This window comes from Notolabrus celidotus, chromosome 18, assembly GCF_009762535.1.
Source record: "Notolabrus celidotus isolate fNotCel1 chromosome 18, fNotCel1.pri, whole genome shotgun sequence".
NCBI classification, from domain to species: domain Eukaryota; kingdom Metazoa; phylum Chordata; class Actinopteri; order Labriformes; family Labridae; genus Notolabrus; species Notolabrus celidotus.
Window position 1 is genome coordinate 27,377,294 of NC_048289.1, and position 21,297 is coordinate 27,398,590.

Below are 21,297 nucleotides of genomic sequence, written 5' to 3' on the forward strand. Positions count from 1 at the left end.
TTTTACAGAGTGTTGGTTTTGGATTGTATTGAGGTATTTCTGGTGCTTTTCAGGTATCCTCCCCCACACACATGGGGGAGGATACCTGATTGTAATGTTGACCAATGTACCACCATCACTAACCTTGACCAATAACCAACACCTCTGTAACAGAGAGATCACTGAAGGCATCATAAAAATACTTTATGACAGAGGAGGTGTATTATGTTGCAATGAGCAGCACAGGCCAACCTGATAAAGAAGCTTGAACTGTACTTTTGATAAATAAACAAACACTTCATATTTTTTTTTAAAAAGGAGACAGCTCTGTTAAACATCATCTCTGTCTGTATCTTTATCAGCAGATGGATCAAATATCTAAAAGTAATCCAAGTATAATCAAGCAGTGATTTATTTTCTGTCCATTTGAGAAACAGGTGCACGTCACTGCTCCTGAGAAACACAGCAAGCTTCTACTTTATGCAGCTCATGCATCAGTTTACAACACAGACTGTTTATCCAGGTACGTAAGTTCAATTAAAGTTTGTACTGTTTCTTTATCAACACTGCCCTCTTGTGTTGCAATTGATACATTGCAATGTAAACCATCATTAAACTAAACTCCTCAAAAAAAAGTTTGGAAACGTTTCGGTCAATTATTTCTCCCCTTTCATAATACCAATTGGTGTTGTATTTTATATCGTTGGAAAGCCTGATTATTCACCTTTACAATGAGGTCTAACTTGTAATGAGTGTGCATTCGTGGAATGAGCAACACAGCTAAACATGTGGGTAGTGCTTCTAAAAAACGTGCCAGAATCCCCTGCAGAAGTCTCCTGTTGGTATTCTTGTTTTGAGCTTCAAGTGCTGCCAGGTGTGTGCCAGTCACAGGGGTATCACTGGCACCTGATATCTCCAGAATCTGGGACCTAACTCCATCCTCCAGGATGACTCTGCTCTTCCCCAACAAAGCCAGGATCATAACAGACTACCTCCAGAAGTTGGGAGTGGAGAGGATGGAATGGCTTGCCATGAGTCCTGACCTCGACCCAGCAGAACCCTGGTGGGATCAGCTTGGGCGTGCTGTAAATGCTAAAGTGACCAACACGACCCTGCTAGTTGACCTTAAGCAATATTAAAGGGGAAAATAATAAGGTTTCCAAACTTTTTTTGAGGAGTTTAAATGCATCACTCAATAAGTCTTCATTTCTATGAGCTAATTCGTAAAATAAATTCAGAAAAAAAAGAAACAATTACAATAATAATAATAATACTGTATTATCTCATTATTTGTGCGTTATTTTGTTTTATTTTATTTATCTATTTTTATTGTCTGATACAGTATTTTTCGTCTGTTTGTTTTTTATTATATTTCATGCCGGTCAAACTCACACATCTTATCGTTATTTTAATTTTTTTTCACTCTTCGGCCTGGCACTATTTGGTCCTGTATGTTGTGGATATGTGCTGTTAAAAATTCAAAATCCAATAAAACCTAAGTCATAAAAATAAAAAATACTTGATAATGATGAAAAAAGGTAAAAAATAATCCCAAAACAAACAGACAAAAACATAAAATTGACAGATTGTTTACTGCAAGAAACAGTGTGAACATAACAACTAGTCTAACTAGAGAAAAATATCATACACATGCATATTTATGCACACACAAGCACATTTACATATATACATATTAACTCAATTCAACTTTATTGATAAAGCACCTTTCATATATTTAAAAAAACAACATGCAGCCCAAAGTGCTTCAAAAAATAATAGAGAGACAGAAAACAACAGCAATGGTAAAATTAAAAAAGGCATCATTATAAATAAAATACTTAAAAATGAAATAAAATCAAAAAAGTAAAATAATAAAATACGTAATAGAGGAAAGAAAAGGTAAAAATAAGGCAGCGTTGACAAGATCAGATGAATAGAGGGAATAAAATAGATAAATAAATAATTAAATAAGATAAATAAATATTAAAGCAATTATTAAAATAATAATGACATAATAATAATGCAGTCCAGGGCTAAAAATAAATTACTCCAAATTAAAAGCTAGATTAAAAAGGTAAGTCTTAAGTTTACTTTTAAAAACATCCAGAAACCAAATAAATAAAATAATATAGTTGAAGGAAAAAGGGGGGGGGCAGAAACGTGGGAAGTGGCTTTAAGTTGGGCTGCTGTAGAAGAGGTGCAATATTTTTTTTCTTTTTGCATTTAGGTTACTTATGCAACTGATAGGCTATAGCGCACATACATTTTATTTTTATTTATCTGGTTTGAATACAAGCTTTCAAGAGAACTTTTCATTATAAATTCACAAATTGCAACTTCCATACCCCATTGTACAGCAAAGAGCATACAAGCCAAACCTGGTGAAACAGGCCCAAAAGGCAGTAAAGCGCATTGAACAGAACTTATCCAAATATGTTCAGTTTTTAAGCATGCACACACACAGGGCCCATGCATCGGGTTATTTTAAAATGAATAATTATTTAAAATTGCTATAATTATTTCTCAAATCTTCCTCAGGTATTACATTTTCAGAAAATAACACAATGAAAAAAAAAAGATTAAAAAAATTATTTATTGTGTTAATTAATGTATTTGTTTCAACTTATTTATGAATCCAGAAAAAATGTGTGATGCCTTTTCCAACAATGGGTGCTGCAGCACCCTCAGCACCCCTGAGGGGGGTGCGTCCTTTATTAATGACACCATAGTCTTCAAGGCTGGTGTAACAATGCAAAATCTGAGTCTTCCATTTAAACAATAATATATATGATTTAGGATATCAAGATATAATCATGGCAAGATCATGAATTTGTATGGCTGACCAGCAGAGACTGTGGTTAGTCTTCTCTAAACACTTTCAGAGTACCTGAAAGAAATACTAAACCTGTTGCAGCCGTCCCCGGTCTCCCCACTGAGGCTCCCTGTCCTGTAATATTGTCTTTACTGGAAGTTCCATTGTTATCATTGTGGTTTGCACTTTCAGCAGTTTCCTGGTATTTGTGTCCAACACCTCCCCCTAGTGTCATCTCTCCTCTGTTGGAGCCACAGAGCGTCGTCCCGGACTGCAGCTGGATCCTGCTCCGCTTCACCTGGAGTTTCCACCGGGACACACCGACCCCTCTCACGGCTCCCCCCCGGGCAGCTTTGGACTCCTGGGACGCACGAGTCCTCCTGTGGATCAGGAAAGTGGAGCTTTTACGCACACGCGCCCTCTTCTAATGCGTCTTTCTTCCCCCGGTCGGTTTGAGGATCTGTGGAGTTTGTGAACTCGTGTGATCACAGTTACCTGAGAGCCTCTGCAGCTGCTCTGCACACTCCTCCAACATGGCTTCTTCCGACACAGGTGACCGCCAAGAACAGGTAAGCGGACTTGTGCTCGTGCTGCTGTGGATTCAGACTGTTTTAACCCTCACATGTCAGGACTCTGTGGACTCTGTGGATATAATGAGTCTGATCTGATGGCATGATTTGGAAATGCGAACTTAAAGAAGCAGACTCGTCTCCTGTAATGTCCTGCTGTCTTTAAAGTTTGATCTTCCTCTGCTGTGAAAGAGGATTTCTTTACAAACAGTGCACTCTGTTATCAGTCAGCTGAAGGTTGTTGTGGTTTTCAATGTTAGTAAATTGACCTTTAAGTGTTAAAGTGAGTTCACGAGTCATTCAGCCTTCAGTCATTGCTGTGGGTTTTACTTTCACTTGCAGACATGTCAGGTATGACTCCATGAAGTGATACTGCACATATCTGCCTTCATTTGAATTAGTGCAGAGAAGTCCAACACACATCTCTCATGATGACCCTGACAAAGTCCATAAAAAGTTGTGCTCTAGAATAAAGATAATCCACATTATTTATTTCACCTTGCTTTTGCTTCTTAGCTGATATCATTCTTAATGGATGTAGTTTTCTTCACCATTACATGTTGTGTAGTCTTCACAGCACTGTTTCAAGCCTGCCATTGATTTCCAGTCACTTCTATACAGTATGAGAATCTTCAAGCCTTGAAATGTGAGCTCAAACCTCACAGTCACACTTTTATCAAGCATTTCCAGTGGTGGAGAGTAACAGAGTAAATTTACTTGAGTACTGTACTTCAATCAATCAATCAATCAATCAATCAATCAATCAATCAAGCTTTATTTATACAGCACCTTTCATATAAATCAAATGCAACCCAAAGTGCTTTACAGTGATTGAAAAACGTGAAAGAAGCAGAAATGAAACAAAGGCAAGACATATTAGGGGACAATAATAATAATAAGAAAAATAGTAATAATAAAAATTAAAAATAGGAACAGCATAAAATAAAATAAAATAAAATAAAATAGAGACCAATGCACACCAAAATAAAATATGTGTAATTAAAAAAAGTTAAAACATTAAAATTAAGAATAAAAAATAGTTAAAATAAATAGATTTAAAAAAGGGTAAGGATAAGAGTTGAAAAATAAAACTAAGGCTAAAAATATCAATAAAAACTGAGTAGATAAATTAAAAATAAATAAATGAATGAATAAATACATAAAATAGAACAAGATAACAGTTAAAATTACTAAAATAATAAAGCAACATTTAAATCAATATTACAGTAAAAGGTAAGTAATACAATTGTTAAACCCTTCATAAAAGCCAGACTGAATAAATACGTTTTTAGTTTACGTTTAAGTACACTACTTGTCAAAAGTTTGGACACCTTCTCATTCAATGTTTTTTATTTATTCTAATTATTTTCAACATTGTAGTTTAATACTGAAGACATCAAAACTATGAAATAATCTGGTTTTGCCATAATCTGGATTACAACAGTAGTCAAATAGGGTTATCCATTGATAAGATAAGATAAGATAAGATAAGATAAGATAAGATAAGATAGTCCTCTATTCGTCCCACATACGGGGAAATTTAAGTGTCACAGCAGCAAAGTAGACAGTGCAAATGAGTATAAAGCGAACCAGAGCCTATAAAATATCAATTATTAAAAAGTTATTAGCAATCAAATTAAAGAGGTAAAAATAATCATATCTTACAACATATATATATTATTGGTTATAGAGTCTGACCACTGCAGGAAGAAAAGACCTGCGGTATCTCTCCGTGAGACACCGTGGGTGAAGAAGTCTGTCACTGAACGAGCAATTTATGTTATTATGGTCTCCTGGAGGGGGTGGGACGTGTACTAACCCTACCTCTGAACAACACAACTGATGGTCTCAAACACATTAAGTAGGCAAGTCATTCTACAAATGAACTCTTGACAAGGCTCATGTTAATTAGAAACCATTCCAGGAGACCACTTCATGAAGCAGACTGAGAGAATACCAAGAGTGTGCAAAGCTGTCATGAAGGAAAAAGGGGGCTACTTTACAGAATCTAAAATATAAAACATATTCTGGTTTGTTGAACACTTTTTTGTGAATTAATTAATTCCATATATGTTCTTTCATAGTTTTGATGTCTTCAGTATTAATCTACAGTGTTTACAATAATTAAAATAAATACAAACTCTTAAATGAGAAGGTGTTTCCAAACTTTTGACTGGTAGTGTATGTGTTTGGAGTATCTGTGCTTTACTTGAGTATTATTTTTTGGGGAACTTGTTACTTTGGACTTCACTGCATTTCTATCAATGCTCTAGTTACTCACTACTTTCACTTTGAAGTCAGCTGAAGAATTTTCTTTTCTGAAATCAGATCCCAAAGACTTTAAACTGTGTGCTTGTGTTTGGTTTGTCTCAGTGGTGTAGCCGTACCTCAGTTGAGCGTAGAGCAAGATGCAACCTCCGGTCTAAATATGAGTCCAATGCAGAAGTGCTAAAAACTGCAGTTCTCCTCTCCTCATCCATGTTGTCTTTCTGGTCCTCTGAAAACCTCTGACCTGTTGACTCCAGGCCTGGCTCCGCTCATCATGACGGTTTGTTGTTGTAGTTAAGTGAAATACGATCTAGTGATAACACAGAGTGTTTGATTCTGAAAATTAACCAGATGTTTTCATTTTGTTTTGGTGCCTGACTTCCTGTCCCGCTCCATCTGCTCTGTTGAGACTGATGCGTCGTGAAGTCTATAGAAGAATAGAAGTCTTGTGTATCTGATCCGGAGGGCTCCGACCTGCAGGATCAGAGACGCCAGAACGCAACGCAGCGGATCCAGTGGAAGTTAACACATTGACTAGAACAGAAATCTATCAGATCAGGTGCTGTGATGGATCTGAAACAGACTGGACGCGGATCTGGAGGAATTTGGCCATCGGCTTTTCAATCAGGAGAGACGAGCTGATGAATTGAAGATATTTCTTTTCAAAGATTGTGTGTATTTAATTATTGTCAGAGAGTTTTTGGTGCTTGAAGTCTATCCCCCCTTGGAGTTCAGACACTGGTGGTGGAGGTGTTGGCTGATCAAACCTGCAAAGACTGGGCGAGATTACTGTATGTTGTCTACTGCTGTGTGTGTGAAGCTGTGAGGTCTGGGAAGTGATGGGGGAGGTGAAGGGTCACATGTACCAAATGAATGAGTGAACTAAAGGAAGAGAGAGCTATATAAGACGGCAGCAAAATGATTGGCTAACACTGAGGGTGTGTTGCAGTGATATTGGATAGACATGAGCAGGTGATGAGAACAGCTGAGCAGAAGAAAGATGGCTACATCTTAAAGGCCTTGAATCACTCTCTCTCAAAGTGTGCCGGCGGATGATCGTAACTTGACATTATCCTGATGCAGATTAGTCTCGGTGTGAAGATGCTTCTGTTTCTTCTTGGTGTGTCATTTGAGGTTAGACATACTTGTGTAACAACTTCACCTCAGACTGTAAAAGAAGTCTCAACCTTGACCCGGTGTTGGGGAGAGTTTTACAGCAGGAATAAATCCAAGCAGGTGTGTTATCAGCTAAATATCAGCGACACGCCACAACCAGTCTGCACATATCAAAATACCTGCCTGTCTGTCTCTGCTCAGGTGTGTGACCTATATTCCCTAAACCTAAATGTCCTGATGTGTCTGCTGTGTTTTTACTCTCCCCTTTGCTCTTGTCTTGGTTTATCTTTACCTGAGCTTAATCATTCATCATCTACAACGCTCATCAACTCGTGTTTGTTTCAGCAGATTACAGCGGATCTTCTCTCTAACGGCTTCTTTTACAACTCACAAAACACGATGCCACAGTTTTGTTTTTTTTTTCCAAATCTCATGTTTGTACTTGGGATCCATTATGTTAGAGATGAGCATTATTTCATGGATGAATGAGGCTGTGTAATCTGTGTAATCTGTGTAATCTGCAGATGTTTTATGCAAGGTGGTAAAAAGGAAACTATCATGAGCTGCGATGCTGTGAGTGACAATTTAAACTTTTCTTTTAAATTTGACTTTAATTGGAGTCATTTTTTAGCCTTATCCCAAGTTTTTAACATAGTTTTTAAGATATTTCACACATTTACTGCTCTAAGTTTTTTAGTTTTTAAGATTTCTGTCTGTTGTTTTCAATTTATCTTCTCTTTTCCCATCAGTTTGTACATGAAGCACTTTGGGCGAGGGGGTCATCCCTATGTTCCCACATTTCCAATAATTTTTTTTCACTGAAAATTAGGCCCTTTGTTCCCACAGCCATATGTTCCCACATATCTAGGACAGTTTTTAAAATTAGGTATGCAAACTATGGTTCCAGTTGCTGCGCTTCATTGGACTGATCTGACCTAAAGCTAGTCAATGTGAGGTCTCTTTGCTACTTAGTTTGTTTAAAAGGACAATGTGCAATTACATTAAATGTTTGCAATAAACAAAGAGATGGGCGCACCAGATTTAGCTAAAAGCTACATTCCATCTATAGTCCATTCCTACTGGATAATAGGTTGGGTGTAATTGGCTACCAAATTGAGAGAAAGGGGGATACAATCTGATACAAATTTATGAAAAAGGAAAATGTAGGAACATAGGCACGCTCCCTGCAGTCAAAATTAAGCATCTAAAAGTGATAAAAGACATTCTAAAATCTGATTTCATTAAATATTCATTGTACAAAGACCACACAACCACATGCAAAAAAGAACACTTGTTTATTTGTGTGAATCAAAGTCACTGTAATCACCATGTTGTACTCATTTTTGTGCATGCTGAGCAAACAAACTAATAGTTTCCTTTATCAGGAAAAAAAACAAGTCTTGGCATGTTGAAAAATCCATGCAATGTTTCGTATAACTGATCTGTATCTGAAAATATATAATTATACTGCTCAGGTGTATCTTTAAGCAATCTAAAAAACAGATATTTACAAATGATATCCTTGGTGCCAAACGACAGATAACCCACACATGAAGGAACAAAGTGCCAGCCGCTCCGCTCTGCTCTGCTTCCTAGATTTACTGATACCACCAAGCGTCAACAAACACTGTTGTTTGTGTGAGTCTGCCAGGAAGTTTACAAGAACTGGACGGACTGCATTGTTTTGTTTGTCCAAGGAAATCACAGACGTGAAACTGGCAACAACCGAGACCATTGCCAATTTCTGATTTGAACGTGTCATGAACAGACGGCAAACTATGCATTTTTAAAACAGTACGAGTGTCACTCTCCTTCTGTCCATGCAGGAGTGTGTACTTTCTGATTGTCTCACTCCTTTCCTGTGCACCTGCACTTTGAAACAGAGAACATACTCCAGCATTAAGGGCCATTCATCAATGGGACTTTTGATTCTAACCTGCAGTATTTCCCTTCACTTTCTTTTTCAGCTTTTGGTTTATACACTTGACACATTAGTTGGCACTTTTCCAACTAACCCACAAGTATTATGAAAGCTATGTTTCAGTTCCTGCAGATCATTTGTGTGAGAGGAAACTATATATGTGTTATAACTTCCTCTAGTCGTACTTTGTCGGTGGATATGTGTGTATTCCAACCTGTGTGTGGCCCATTCGCCCATTAATGTTTGACCACAGGTTGTAACAGCAAATGGAAGGCGGCTCAGCTCCTCTGTGGTTGTGGTTATAACTGCCTGTTGTCAGGACAGCACTCAGGAGGTTTATTGTGGCAGAGCAAACACAGTGAGACTCCACCTATGTCAAAGTTAAATGGTCAACACGGCGCTGAGACTCCACCTGCAGCCTGCAGAGCTCTGCATGACTGTAAATGCTAGCTTTCATAAACAAACGTGTGTGTGCATTCAAGGTTAGACGTGTTGTTGATCAGAAGTGGTTACTACTCAGTGTCAAAGGCAGGTGTGATGTGTTATTTGGCATCATGTTTATGTTCATGGTTGGCTACGTGTTGAATTGAAAAGACCACAGGCCTCTGACTGTGCAGAAGCTGGGAATGATAATGGTCCCAACATGTAACAATCAGCCTTTGGTTTGCTCTGCCAGTTTGTGACTGATACCCGTAATCTGATTTGAGAATCAAAAAGAGTCTTCTGTTTATGTCTGATATGAATAATTGATTTTTGTCGGTTAAAAGTGAAAGTTGTCACATGATAATCTTCCACATCTTAACGTGATGTCTTTGACTGTTTAGTTTTTCCAGACCAACACTTAAACTCAAAGATGTTAGATAGTTTTCCAGCATGAAGGGCTTCACAGTTTAGAGTAGGGATTTTCCAAAGCCACTAATTTCCTGGTAATTTTTGTTTTTAAGTTGTGTTTTGGGCATTTTTTGTCTTATTGGATAGGCAAGCTGGAGAGAGACAGGGCATGAGGGGAGTGGAGAGTGAGGGAAGACATGCAGGAAATGGTAGAGGCCGGGAGTTGAACCTGTGACCACTGCGACAAGGACTGTAGCCTCTGTTTTTGGGGTGTGCGCTTAGACCGCTAGGCCAATGGCGCCCCAATTTCCTGTTCACTTAAACAAAAATTAAAATTCACACTAGCCAACTTCTTTGAAGGTAAGAAAACTCTGAGAAAGAAGTCAAAACTGAGCACATTTAATGTAACACAGCAAAACTGCAGATAAATAATGTCGAATTGGTTTGCAAAGTGTGGCTAAATTTAGCAGAGCCAGCACCACCAGCCTTTAGTCCTGTCTGCTTTTGCTTGTTACACACCAGTCAAGTTAATCACTTATATTTTGTTGTCAAAGTCTGGATACTTCTTAATAATATTAAAACAGCAAAGCACTGAGAATCGCAGCAGTGTCTAAACTGTGACTCATGAATTTGTGCTGCTGACCCAGAGTGAGCGTTGACGAGCTACAGAGTCCAAGGGAAGAGTGCTAGCTTTGTTGCACTGTCAACACTATCAGCCTCTGCGACGAGGACTGTATCCTCTGTATATGGGGCGCATGCTTAGACCGCCAGGCCAACGGCGCCCCAATTTCCTTGTTATTTCAACAGAAATTCTAATTCAGACTAGCAGACTACTTTGAAGATAAGAACACACTCGTAAAGAAGTCAAAACTGCGCAGGAAACTGTGGCTAATTTATGTCAAATTGGTTTGCAGCGTGGCCGAAGTTAGCAAGTTAGCACCACCAGCCTTTGGTCCTCCCTGCTTTTGCTCATGACACATTGATCCAGTCAAGTTAATCACTTCTATTTTTGGAGACTTAATAATATTGAAACAGCAAAGCAGTGAGAAGCACAGCAGTGTCTAAAATCTGACTCATGAATTTGTGCTGCTGACCCAGAGTGAGCGTTGAGGAGCCACTGAGTCCAACGGAAGAGGTGCTAGCTTTGTTACACTGTCAACACTATCAACCTCTGCGACGAGGACTGTATCCTCTGTACATGGGGCGCATGCTTAGACCGCCAGGCCAACGGCGCCCCAATTTCCTTGTTATTTCAACAGAAATTCTAATTCAGACTAGCAGACTACTTTGAAGATAAGAACACACTCGTAAAGAAGTCATAACTGAGCAGGAAACTGTGGCTAATTTATGTCAAATTGGTTTGCAGCGTGGCCAAGTTAGCAAGTTAGCACCACCAGCCTTTGGTCCTCCCTGCTTTTGCTCGTGACACATTGATCCAGTCAAGTTAATCACTTCTATTTTTGGAGACTTAATAATATTGAAACAGCAAAGCAGTGAGAATCACAGCAGTGTCTAAAATCTGACTCATGAATTTGTGCTGCTGACCCAGAGTGAGCGTTGAGGAGCCACAGAGTCCAAACTGAAGGGTGCTATTATTAAGCTAGCTGTGTTGCACTATCAACTTTCATACTGTCTCTATCAAAGAAAGAACTATGTCACACAAAATCAGTAGTTGGTGGATAGTAAGACAGGAGATGATGGTAAAATATGTCTTTTAAATAAATTGTGTGAGACCCATTGAGATACAAAGTCTCTTTTCAAAAAGGAGTCCTGGCCAAGACAGCAGCATAAAAAGCTTCACATTGAAAACAAGACAAAACATGAAGTAGTAACAAGTAACTATTACATCAATTTATAAATTAGCAGTGTTAAGCTCTAAAACATGAACACAAGCTGAGCAGATCATCCTTTATCCTAGTTTTAAAATCCTCCAGTTGAATTAAACAATCCAGTTTTAGGTGACCTTGAAGCTCAGACCAGGATGAGGGAGCAAAGACATTAAAAGCACTTTTACCAAAAACAGAGCGAGTCCAAGGAAGGACAAAAATAATTCATCCATGGGACCAAAGATTACAGCCACTGATGACTTTAGGAGTCAACAAAGAGCATCAATTAGACGGCAGCTCCTGTAGTACGGCCTTATAAAGAAAGACAAAACAATGACCAAAAGCTACCTTGCTTAGGAACTGCTGAGTAAACACTATGTAAACAAAATGTTGCCGAGAGGGAAGTAAACGGTACAAAAGAAATGGAGGAAAGTTGATTCAGTCTACGTTTGTTGAAGCCGACTGATACTCGCTACAGGCTCAAGAGGAGCTTATTGAGGCCCCTGGCTACACTCAGAAACATTACAGGGTCTCTTTGGCTAGCTCTGGGTTAGCATAAATACTTGTTTTTTCTCAGTGTTGAACTGATGCCAAAAAACTGAAGCATACTTACTTAACATAACACAAGCTCACTTAATTATTTACCCAAACTAGAGCAACATTTACACAAGTTATGTTGTCATGTTTTTTAACGCATGTTTTGCTCTCCATACCTCTGACTGTATTAATACCAGGCCGGGTTAAATACTTGATTCTGATTGGTCAAAACTCCAGAACAACAGGTATAATAATAATAACGTTTATTTATATAGCACCTTTCTAGAACAGGTGTCACAAAGTGCTTCACAGTAACAGAATGAAAATCAACAAGCAAGACATAGCAAGAATTACATCGAAGTAGACAAAATACATAAACACAGCAGACATAAAAACGGACAGGTTAATCAAATGCTTGTCTAAATAAAAGGGTTTTCAACCGCTTTTTAAAAATGACCACAGTGTCCACAGCTCTCAGTTCTGGAGGAAGACTGTTCTACAGTTGTGGAGAAACAACCTTGAAAGCACAGTCACCCTAAAGGCTGATTTATACTTCTGCGTCTCCCTTACGCAGCAGGGGCTGACGCGGACATGAGCCCCACATACTTGTGCGTCGGTGTGTCTGTGTCGCGCAGCAATTCTCCGCCGAAACGCCTGAGGGCAGTGCGGTCTCTCTGATAGCCGGCCGCCTGCTTCCGGTCCCGCTACGATCTCTGTTTACTTTTCCACAGAGTTTCAGAGCGTGTTATGTTAATCTACAGCTGATACATGTTGCTGTTTATCATACAGACATGATTACATGAAGAATAGAGAGGAGGAGATGAAATACACGGCCGATCTGCGGCCGATGTCCGGGATCCCGGAAGTGTTGTAAATGCGGGAAAGACAAAGCCGCCGAGCGGACCAATCACAGGGCTTGCAGTCCGCGTCGGCTCTACGGGGAGTTACATTTTGGAGGAGGTGCACGTCAGCTACGTGCGTAGGCCTCGGCGTAGGTACGGGAGCTACGCGGACCCCCGGCGTAGGGTACGCCGTTGATTCAACGCAGAAGTATAAATCAGCCTTTAGTTTTTAATCTGGTGCGAGGGACAGCCAGCAAACCCTGATCAATTTTCAACAGCAAAAGCAACACAAGGGAAGACCTGATCAGACACATCATATCAAATCAATCTGCAGATTTCACCTCTGCCTGTTGACACTGTGGCAAAAACTTCAGTTTGCATAGGTAGCTGTACAATTCCTCTCTTGGGCTGGGTTAAAGAGTCTTCATAATCATTACAACTATCAGTCATACTAGTATGTACTTGTAGTATCTTTTGCTATCTGACTACTTTGGACCTAATACAATTTTAATTTGACTTCTACAAAATAAATTGAGGTATTTTCCCAAACTTTCTACTTTATTCTTCATCTAATAGCTTCAAACTAAATTCTCTGTGTAAACTAAAAACTCTAAATACTGTGTGCACAAAGTCATTTTTGTAATGTGATGATGAGCGGTCAACATCAACGCTCAAAGGAACACAAAAGGTTTCCTCAAAGCGTCCGAACAGCTCTCTGTGTGTCTGAATTTATTTATACCACGGGAGCGTTTTCATGGTCCGCTCATTGTATCGAGAAAAGTCCAGCTCAGCTGAGTCAGCGGACCACACGAGGGAAGAGAGCTCGCTGACACACACACACACACACACACACACACACACACACACACACACACACACACACACACACACACACACACACACAGTTATTGTAGAGTCAACAACATGACCTCAGATTCAGTGAGGTCACGGGGAGACTCAGTTAGTGTTTGTTTGAGGAGAAGAAGAAGACCTGTTTTTAAGTAAACAGACCACACAGATCTTATAAATGTAACACTTACTGGTGTGTGTATTCTGACAACACACACACACAGACACACACACACATGTAACAATGGATACATGCAGATTTACGTTAGCATTAGCATTTGTAAATGTCCCACTGTGTTAATGTACTCTAGCATTTGTCTCTGTATCCTGTGTGTAGGCATTCTGAACTTATTTTCACTGTGTTTGTTTTATTTGTGTGTGTGTATTATTTGGTGTGTGTGAGTGTGTGTGTGTGTGTGTGTGTGCTAGCCTGTGACTAGCTGAGACAGACACAGTATCCACAGTGGGACAGAGCAGAGCCTGTGGAAACTGAATGGAAGCTATTGAAGGGCTCAGACAGAAGGAAGGATCACCAGTATATGAAGTGTTCGGGGGGGATTGTGTTTTCCCTTATAGCTGCATGACTCAGTTAACTTATTGATCAGATAATCTATAACAAAAATATTGGCATATATTTTGATTTAAATGAAGTTATATAAAATGCTTATCCACAGAAATGTCAAGATTTCACAGTCATGTGACATCATTATGCAGGTATTGGCGCCATTCATAAAGGGTAAATATTGAATATCAAAGACATTTGACTCATAATAAAGTAGAATAAAGTCACAAAATATAAGACGCAGCTATAGTTTGGGTTAATGTTTGGTGAATATGTGGTTATGCAAATTAGAATCCAGAGACGATGAGCAGGAGTTAGACGCAGAGCAGAGAGGTCTTATCTCAGATTTTGCATAACCACCTGTTGATCCGTTACTCTGCTCCTTACCTGGCGACCAACTCAAGACATGAACAGATATGATGCATAAGATTTTTATACAACTAAAAGACATAGACCCTTCTGTTCAAATATTATCCTGCTTATTTCTACATTAGGCCAATCGAAGGTAACGTTAGATAAGGTGAACAAGACTTCTGCAGGACGATTCATGCTGACATTTCTGTCCTCATTCAGCTCCCCTTCACGACTCCTGAAATTGTTGCTGCTATCACAACCTCTTATGGTTTAAGTTACCCTGGGGCAATCGGCAAATCAGAGATGCTGTCACCAGCTCTACTCTTGTTGTCTGGATTGCAGGACAGGATGTTGCTCCACTTTCCCCTCTCAGAGATGGTTGGGGTCCTGTAGCTCCTCAGGCTGCTCTCACATCTGTGCCCGCTAACTTTCATTATTCCCCAACTCTCAAGACCAGCCTGAGACGGACACTAACAATTTTACCACAGTGTCAACAGGCAGAGGGGGATGAGCCGGACTCCTTTCTGTAGATTGATTTGAAATGATGTGTGTGATCAGGTTGTCCTTGATGTAATGGAGTTAAAGCAGAAGCAGAAATATGACATTAATATAAATAAATTTAAAGACACAAATTTAAGGATCAATGAGTAGTACACCAAAGGGCTGGATTACACTGTTTTGTGTTTTTGAACTAAGTTTTATTTATTTAGAAAATTAATTTAATCAATCAAGATTTCCTTTTCCATTTTTTATATCAACAGAAAAATAATGGCTACAAATTAGCACAATCAAAACACTGATATGCAAATATGGCAGATATGAGTGTTCTCTCAAAGACAAAGTTTTTCAAGTTTATTGTTATATCGTATCAAACCAGATATCTTTTTTTTTTTTTTTTTAATAATTATAATTTATTTTTAACTCGGGGCATAATTTAAAGGTGAAATATCATCCAAAATGGACTTTTTAAGGGTTCTCTACCTGAAATATGTTTCCCTGTCTACAAACCCCCCGAGAATGAAAAAAATCCATTCTGCCCCTGTTTTGATTTCTCCACCTTTCTGTAAATGTGTGTAAAACGAGCCGTTTCAGACTTCCGTGTTTTTGTTACGTAACAACAATATCCGGTCTGTCACGGAGTCAGAGCTCGGAGCTTGTTCAGCCCATAGACTGTATAAAATAATACTGAATCCCCTCCTCCGTTTTTCATTACCTGCACAAATGTGTGCTAACAAGGAGCTTAGGAGGGAGGCATGCTAGTTGTAGGCTGTCTTAATAAACACAAAGGTCGGTTTTACTCCCCACGTCTGCAGATTTGAAGATCTAGTGGATGATTTTTATTTGTCATGGATAAGTGCTAGCGCTAGTTAGCATAGCCACATAGCTACATGTTCGTAGCTGTAGCTGTGTACCAAGACACACATCGACATACTGACAAATAAAACAACAAGAAACACAGAATCTGTGACCAATCCTTCAGAAAGGTCCCGCTGCCTTTCTGGCAGAGGTCGGTTTTACTCCCCACGTCTGCAGATTTGAAGATCTAGTGGATGATTTTTATTTATCATGGATAAGTGCTAGCGCTAGTTAGCATAGCCACATAGCTACATGTTCGTAGCTGTAGCTGTAGCTGTGTACCAAGACACACATCGACATACTGACAAATAAAACAACAAGAAACACTAAATCTGTGACCAATCCTTCAGAAAGGTCCTGCTGCAGGCGCCTCTCAGTCAGGATCAGATTCTGGATCAGATTCAGAGGGTTGAAGTAACGTGATCTCTGAGCAGCCGTGTATATTCAGCCAACATGTAAACATTAGATCAACGTGCTGGAGAGCCAAGACCACATCCACTCTCTGAGGGGGCGTGGTCAGAGGGAAAACAGAGTGTTCTGAGGAGGACCGAAGAAGAGGGGTTTTCAGGCAGACCAAAATCTGATTTCAAAGTGTTTTTTTGAGCATAAACTTTAAAGACTTGTTTTGGGGACCTCTTAGACCAATATATATTGATGAAAAAAGCGTGATATGTCACCTTTAAGATAAACTTGTCACATGCAGTAAAAACAAGTCGGGGGACCTATGTGCAGAGAAAAAAAAATTATTTATTAAAAGAACAAAAAGATTAAACAAAAGCTTAGTCCAAGTAAATTAAATCCAAGAAGTTCAACTGAAAACAAGAAGGAAGCACTGTTAAGATGAACAAACAGACAGAGACAGTGAACACAGTCAAAATAGATATCTTTGAAGTCTGGACTGAAAGAATGAGATACAAAAAAATCACCAGGATTTTTGACAAACTTGAGGAAACATTTTTTTTTAGCTTCTCACAATACAGAACATTAGAACAAAATAGATTGTTGTAAACATAATATGCAGATTAATTAACAGTAAAAGACATCAAGATATGACATTAGTACAACTTTTGATTCAAAATCACGTAGTGATGCTTTGTCAGATGTTAAGAATACAAACTATATTTTCTTACTCTTGTAGGAATCACCTCAAGAAATCAAAGGTCTCTTTGTAATAAATGTAGTAGCAGGAAAAAACTTTCTCTCATCCCCACTTTCATTTTTTTTAATAATAACTGTAAAGAGGACACACCTCATTTATTGCATTACATTTCTTCAGAATGACTCCAGGACACTCAGTAACCATAGTGATCATTTCTTTTATTCAGCTGCCAATAAGATAAGCTTATAAAAGTACTGAAATGATTAACAAGGTCTGATCCTTTTATTGTCCACACATGGCCTGGCTTTAGAGATCAAACTCTGATAGAAGAAGTGAGGCTTTCAAACTAATACATGTACACTGTGCATTAACATTAAGCATATAATAGCTCAGCTGTATTCTCTGTGTACAGGTTATTGAGATTTTTGATCCTGCAAAATGCACTAAATGTGACTTATTTACTCTGAGAGATCACACACTTTGGATTTATGATACCAAGGGTCTAAAGGACAAGATGATATAAAAACAGGAATCATGGAGGAAGAGCTGCAGGTGGGTCATGCTTTTTTTATTTTAGGGAACACAGTGCCCCGACTGCATGATTGAAATAATTCAAAATAAGAGCATAATTGATAGCAGGCAGCTTTGCAGGTTTTATCCCACAGACCGGAGTTTATAATCTGCAGGAAATTCACAGGAATTAAATTTAGGGTGAGAAAAGTTTGATTCTTTAATGAGAAATAGATTACATGTCATGTGATGTAATCTGTTGGTTAGCAGCACCACGGCTGACAGAACGTGTACACATTAGAGGATGGATGAATGAATGAATGAGTGAGTGAATCAGTTCCAGTGTGAGAGCAGGAGTGAGAATGGAGCTGAAGCGGACGACATGCACGGTCAGAGCACTGACTGACACCAGGGTGATATACAGTACTGAGGTTTTATTCTGTATGAATGGGTCTGTGTGAGTCAGCTGACCCTTTTCTCTGGGCTGAACTACGGTCTGACTGAGACCACTTTCATACGTGGACTATGACTGAGTTCATCTTAGAGGACTCTGTGTTATTAATGAGAGGTCCTGAGGCAGAGATGCAAAGTTTGGAAGTTACTTAAACTTTGTTGAGGGGAACATGGAGCTAATTAGGACTTGTGGAGACATTATAGCTTCTTTCACACATGCACTAAGGACATTTTTTGCAGCTCCCTATATAGAAATCTACAAAGTTGCTTGTTGACACGTGTCCCTCACAGCTTGAAGTCTGCCGGATGAGGGGTGCAGAGTGTGGGGATGAGTTTCAGGATGCAGGATATAGTGTAATGTTTAAAACATGAGGGTGGATGAAGAGACCTAGAATCTGATGAAAGCTTTTGCATTTATTTCAATGTTATGTGTAAACGGATGGATGTGCTCTTCTTCTCCATCTTCACTCTCAGATTTTTTTATTCCTCCTGTTATGTTTTACTATTCTGGGTGTGCACAGGTCACATGTTATAACTGTCATCATCCTCGCCTGCTATTTTGCACCCCAAAAATTTAGGAAGCTCTCAGGAGTTTTGTGCCTGTGTGAACACGTCCTCAGACATCTCTGTCAAAAGTCAACAAGGGATTGGGGGGCAGAGAGTCAGGGATGACATGCAGCAAAAGGTAATGCTTCTGCATCAACAAGGACTATGGCTCCAGTGCATGGGGTGCATGCTTAAACTGCAATGCCAAACAGCACCTCTGCATTTCAGTCAAACAATCAATCTTTATTTATATAGCGCCAAATCACAACAAACTTCTAAATACACTTCATAGACTCATCATCAAGACAGGATAAGATCCAGCCCCATCTTACAGACAGGACTCAGTCTGATCTCATCTTAATCCACCATGAGCAGAGCACTTTGCATCATTTAGCAAGTTACAGTGGCAAGGATAAACTTCCTTTAACAGGTAGAAACCTCCAGCAGGACCAGACTCATGTTAGACACACATCTGCTGAGACGGAGTTGGAGAGATGGATAGAGGGAGATGAAGAGAGAGAGAGAGAGATCTTCAAATTAAAAACATGAGGTTATTATGTAACATGAATAAAATCAAATAACTGTGTTACCCCACAGGATATCTACATCTTATTCTGAGCTATGAAATGAAGGAGAAACTGTGACAGACCCGCTCCTCCAGCATCAGGACTTAAAGCTCAGTCCACAAAGCGGTTGAATAAACTGCTGTTACGTATGGAGCGTCTTATATTTATCTTTGTGGATGAGGATGGAGAAGTTATCAGACGTGTGTACAAACAGAAGTGGGTACAGGGAGAGAGAAAGTGAGTCAGGATCAAAACTTTGCCATCTCTCGACAGCGATGAGACCATGTTAGGCGAGGAGCGGCGTCCTTTTAGCTCCATTAGCTTTGTTTGAGCGCGCGGGTCCCGAGACAAAGACGGATTGTAAATCAAGTCTCTGTCTTTGTGGCTGGTGCTGGTGTGTCTGCTCTTTCTCAGAGGACGTGTGTGTGTGTGTGTGTGTGTGTGTGTGTGTGTGTGTGTGTGTGTGTGTGTGTTTGACAGGGATTCCTTCTCTTCTGTGTAAATGAGCCTCTTTCTCTTTATGAGTGTTAGGTGACCTTCTTGTGCGACACTTAACTTTGTTTATCTGGAATGCTGCAGAAACCGACCCCTCTGATTGGTCAGTTAAAAGGACACTTTGGCACTTATTGCTTTCACATGGTTGAAAATTTGGTAAGCATGAAAGTTGTCATTCTGTCTCTAATACTTCTGAGGCTTACTATTTCCCTTTTGAGTCAGAGTGGAATGATCTATTCTAAAAAGCAGTGTTGTCTCAGGCTTGATACCAACATAAAGCTGTACTGATTGTTTACTAAAACAAATGTTGATTTTAAAAGCTTTATCTTTTAATTGTCAACTATGATAATTGATCAGTTCATTTATTTTCAAAATAAGAGTCCAACACTTTCTGCTTCTAATTGTCATTTTTTTGCAAGTTATGATAATAAAGAAAAATCTTTAGATTTGGGACTCTAACCCTTAAATAATCAGCTGCAGATATCTTTGATACTGGAGTCTGCCTGCTCTAAAGTCAGCATGAAGTGCATCAGTGAAAATAAAGCTGCATTCACACATGCACACTATAAAGTTCCTAAAGTCTTCTAGTTGAACTGCATGTGTGAACGCAAACAGCTGATATTTGCACCCTGACTGTACCCAGACTTTTCCCTGCAGCCTCCCTGTAAAATTTTCTTTGACATCAGACTTCCACCAGATCAGTGTCCAGTCCATCTCTGATCCACTGGGGTCTGGCTCCGTGCTCTCTCATCCTTCAACACCCACCGACTGTGTTTTCGGAACACGGCACAGAGCAGGACCGCCAGACAGCTGTAGTTAAGTGACCAATGTTTTCCAGTGGTAATTGTTGTTGTAGTTAATTGAAATACGATCTGGTGATAACACAGAGTTTTATTCTGAAAATTAACCGGATGTTTTCATTTTGTTTTGGTGCCTGACTTTCTGTCCCGTTCCAACTGCTCTGTGTCCTGTAAACATGTGAATTTCTGCTGTAAAGATCGTCTTTTTTGAATGGGTGTGTTTGTGGTTTTTGGTGTTTCTGCAGCCAGCCTCAAGTGGACACTCGATGAACTTCATTTTTTAGCACTTCCTCATAGGCTTCATTTTTTAAGACCGGAGGTTGCCGCTTAGGAAATGTGTTGAAGAAGGAGAATCATTTTCAAAGCTATCTGCACATCCCTCCATCTGCATGTAGCATTGATATAGATACAATTAGTGTCACCACAGCAGAGGTCTCTGTTGATTCTGTCACCCTCATGTTGTACACATCACATCGTGGCTTTGGTGTCATGTTCTTCCTTCCTGAGACTTTTCTCCCCTCCCACCACCACCACCCTCATCTGATAGGGAAGACTCCACAGTGTGAGGGACACACTGAAAAATGTTGTGGGCAGAGTGTAGATAAGAAAGAGAGGAAAAGAAAGAATCCACGTTAGAATATGAGCGCTGTGGCTGTGGATTAAAATCTTTCTCTGTATTGAAAGTTTGATCCAGGGACACTGGTTCGACTTGTTGTTGGAAGAGATGCCCCATGTACAGAGGCTGGTGTCCTCATCACACTCATTGGACAGTATTTGATGCATGTCAGATCCCTAATTCCTCCTAGTACCTTGAAAAAGTTACTATTTATTGTGCTTTGAATTTTAACATACCTTTTCTATGATACTGATTATAATTATAACTGTGGGTCACTTTGGGTCTGTTTGCGATGTGCCACTGACCGCCTTCTTTGGATATGCGATTCTTCTTCCTGTTGTGATTTTTCACCTGAGAGTTTTATTTTGTAATTGTGAGAATCACTTCCTG

The 21,297-nt window shown here is 39.4% G+C and overlaps 1 protein-coding gene across 1 annotated transcript in view; it reads left to right on the forward strand.

Annotated features, from left to right (window-relative positions):
• Positions 1 to 2,851: 2,851 nt before the first annotated feature.
• The window catches only part of LOC117830180 (ankyrin-3-like), a 218,131-nt gene continuing 199,685 nt past the window's right edge, over positions 2,852 to 21,297 (forward strand). Inside the window, exon 1 of the mRNA XM_034708181.1 lies at positions 2,852 to 3,360. Within this exon, the coding sequence (XP_034564072.1) occupies positions 3,325 to 3,360 (36 nt within the window). The 5' untranslated portion in view covers positions 2,852 to 3,324. The remainder of the gene's footprint in view (positions 3,361 to 21,297) is intronic.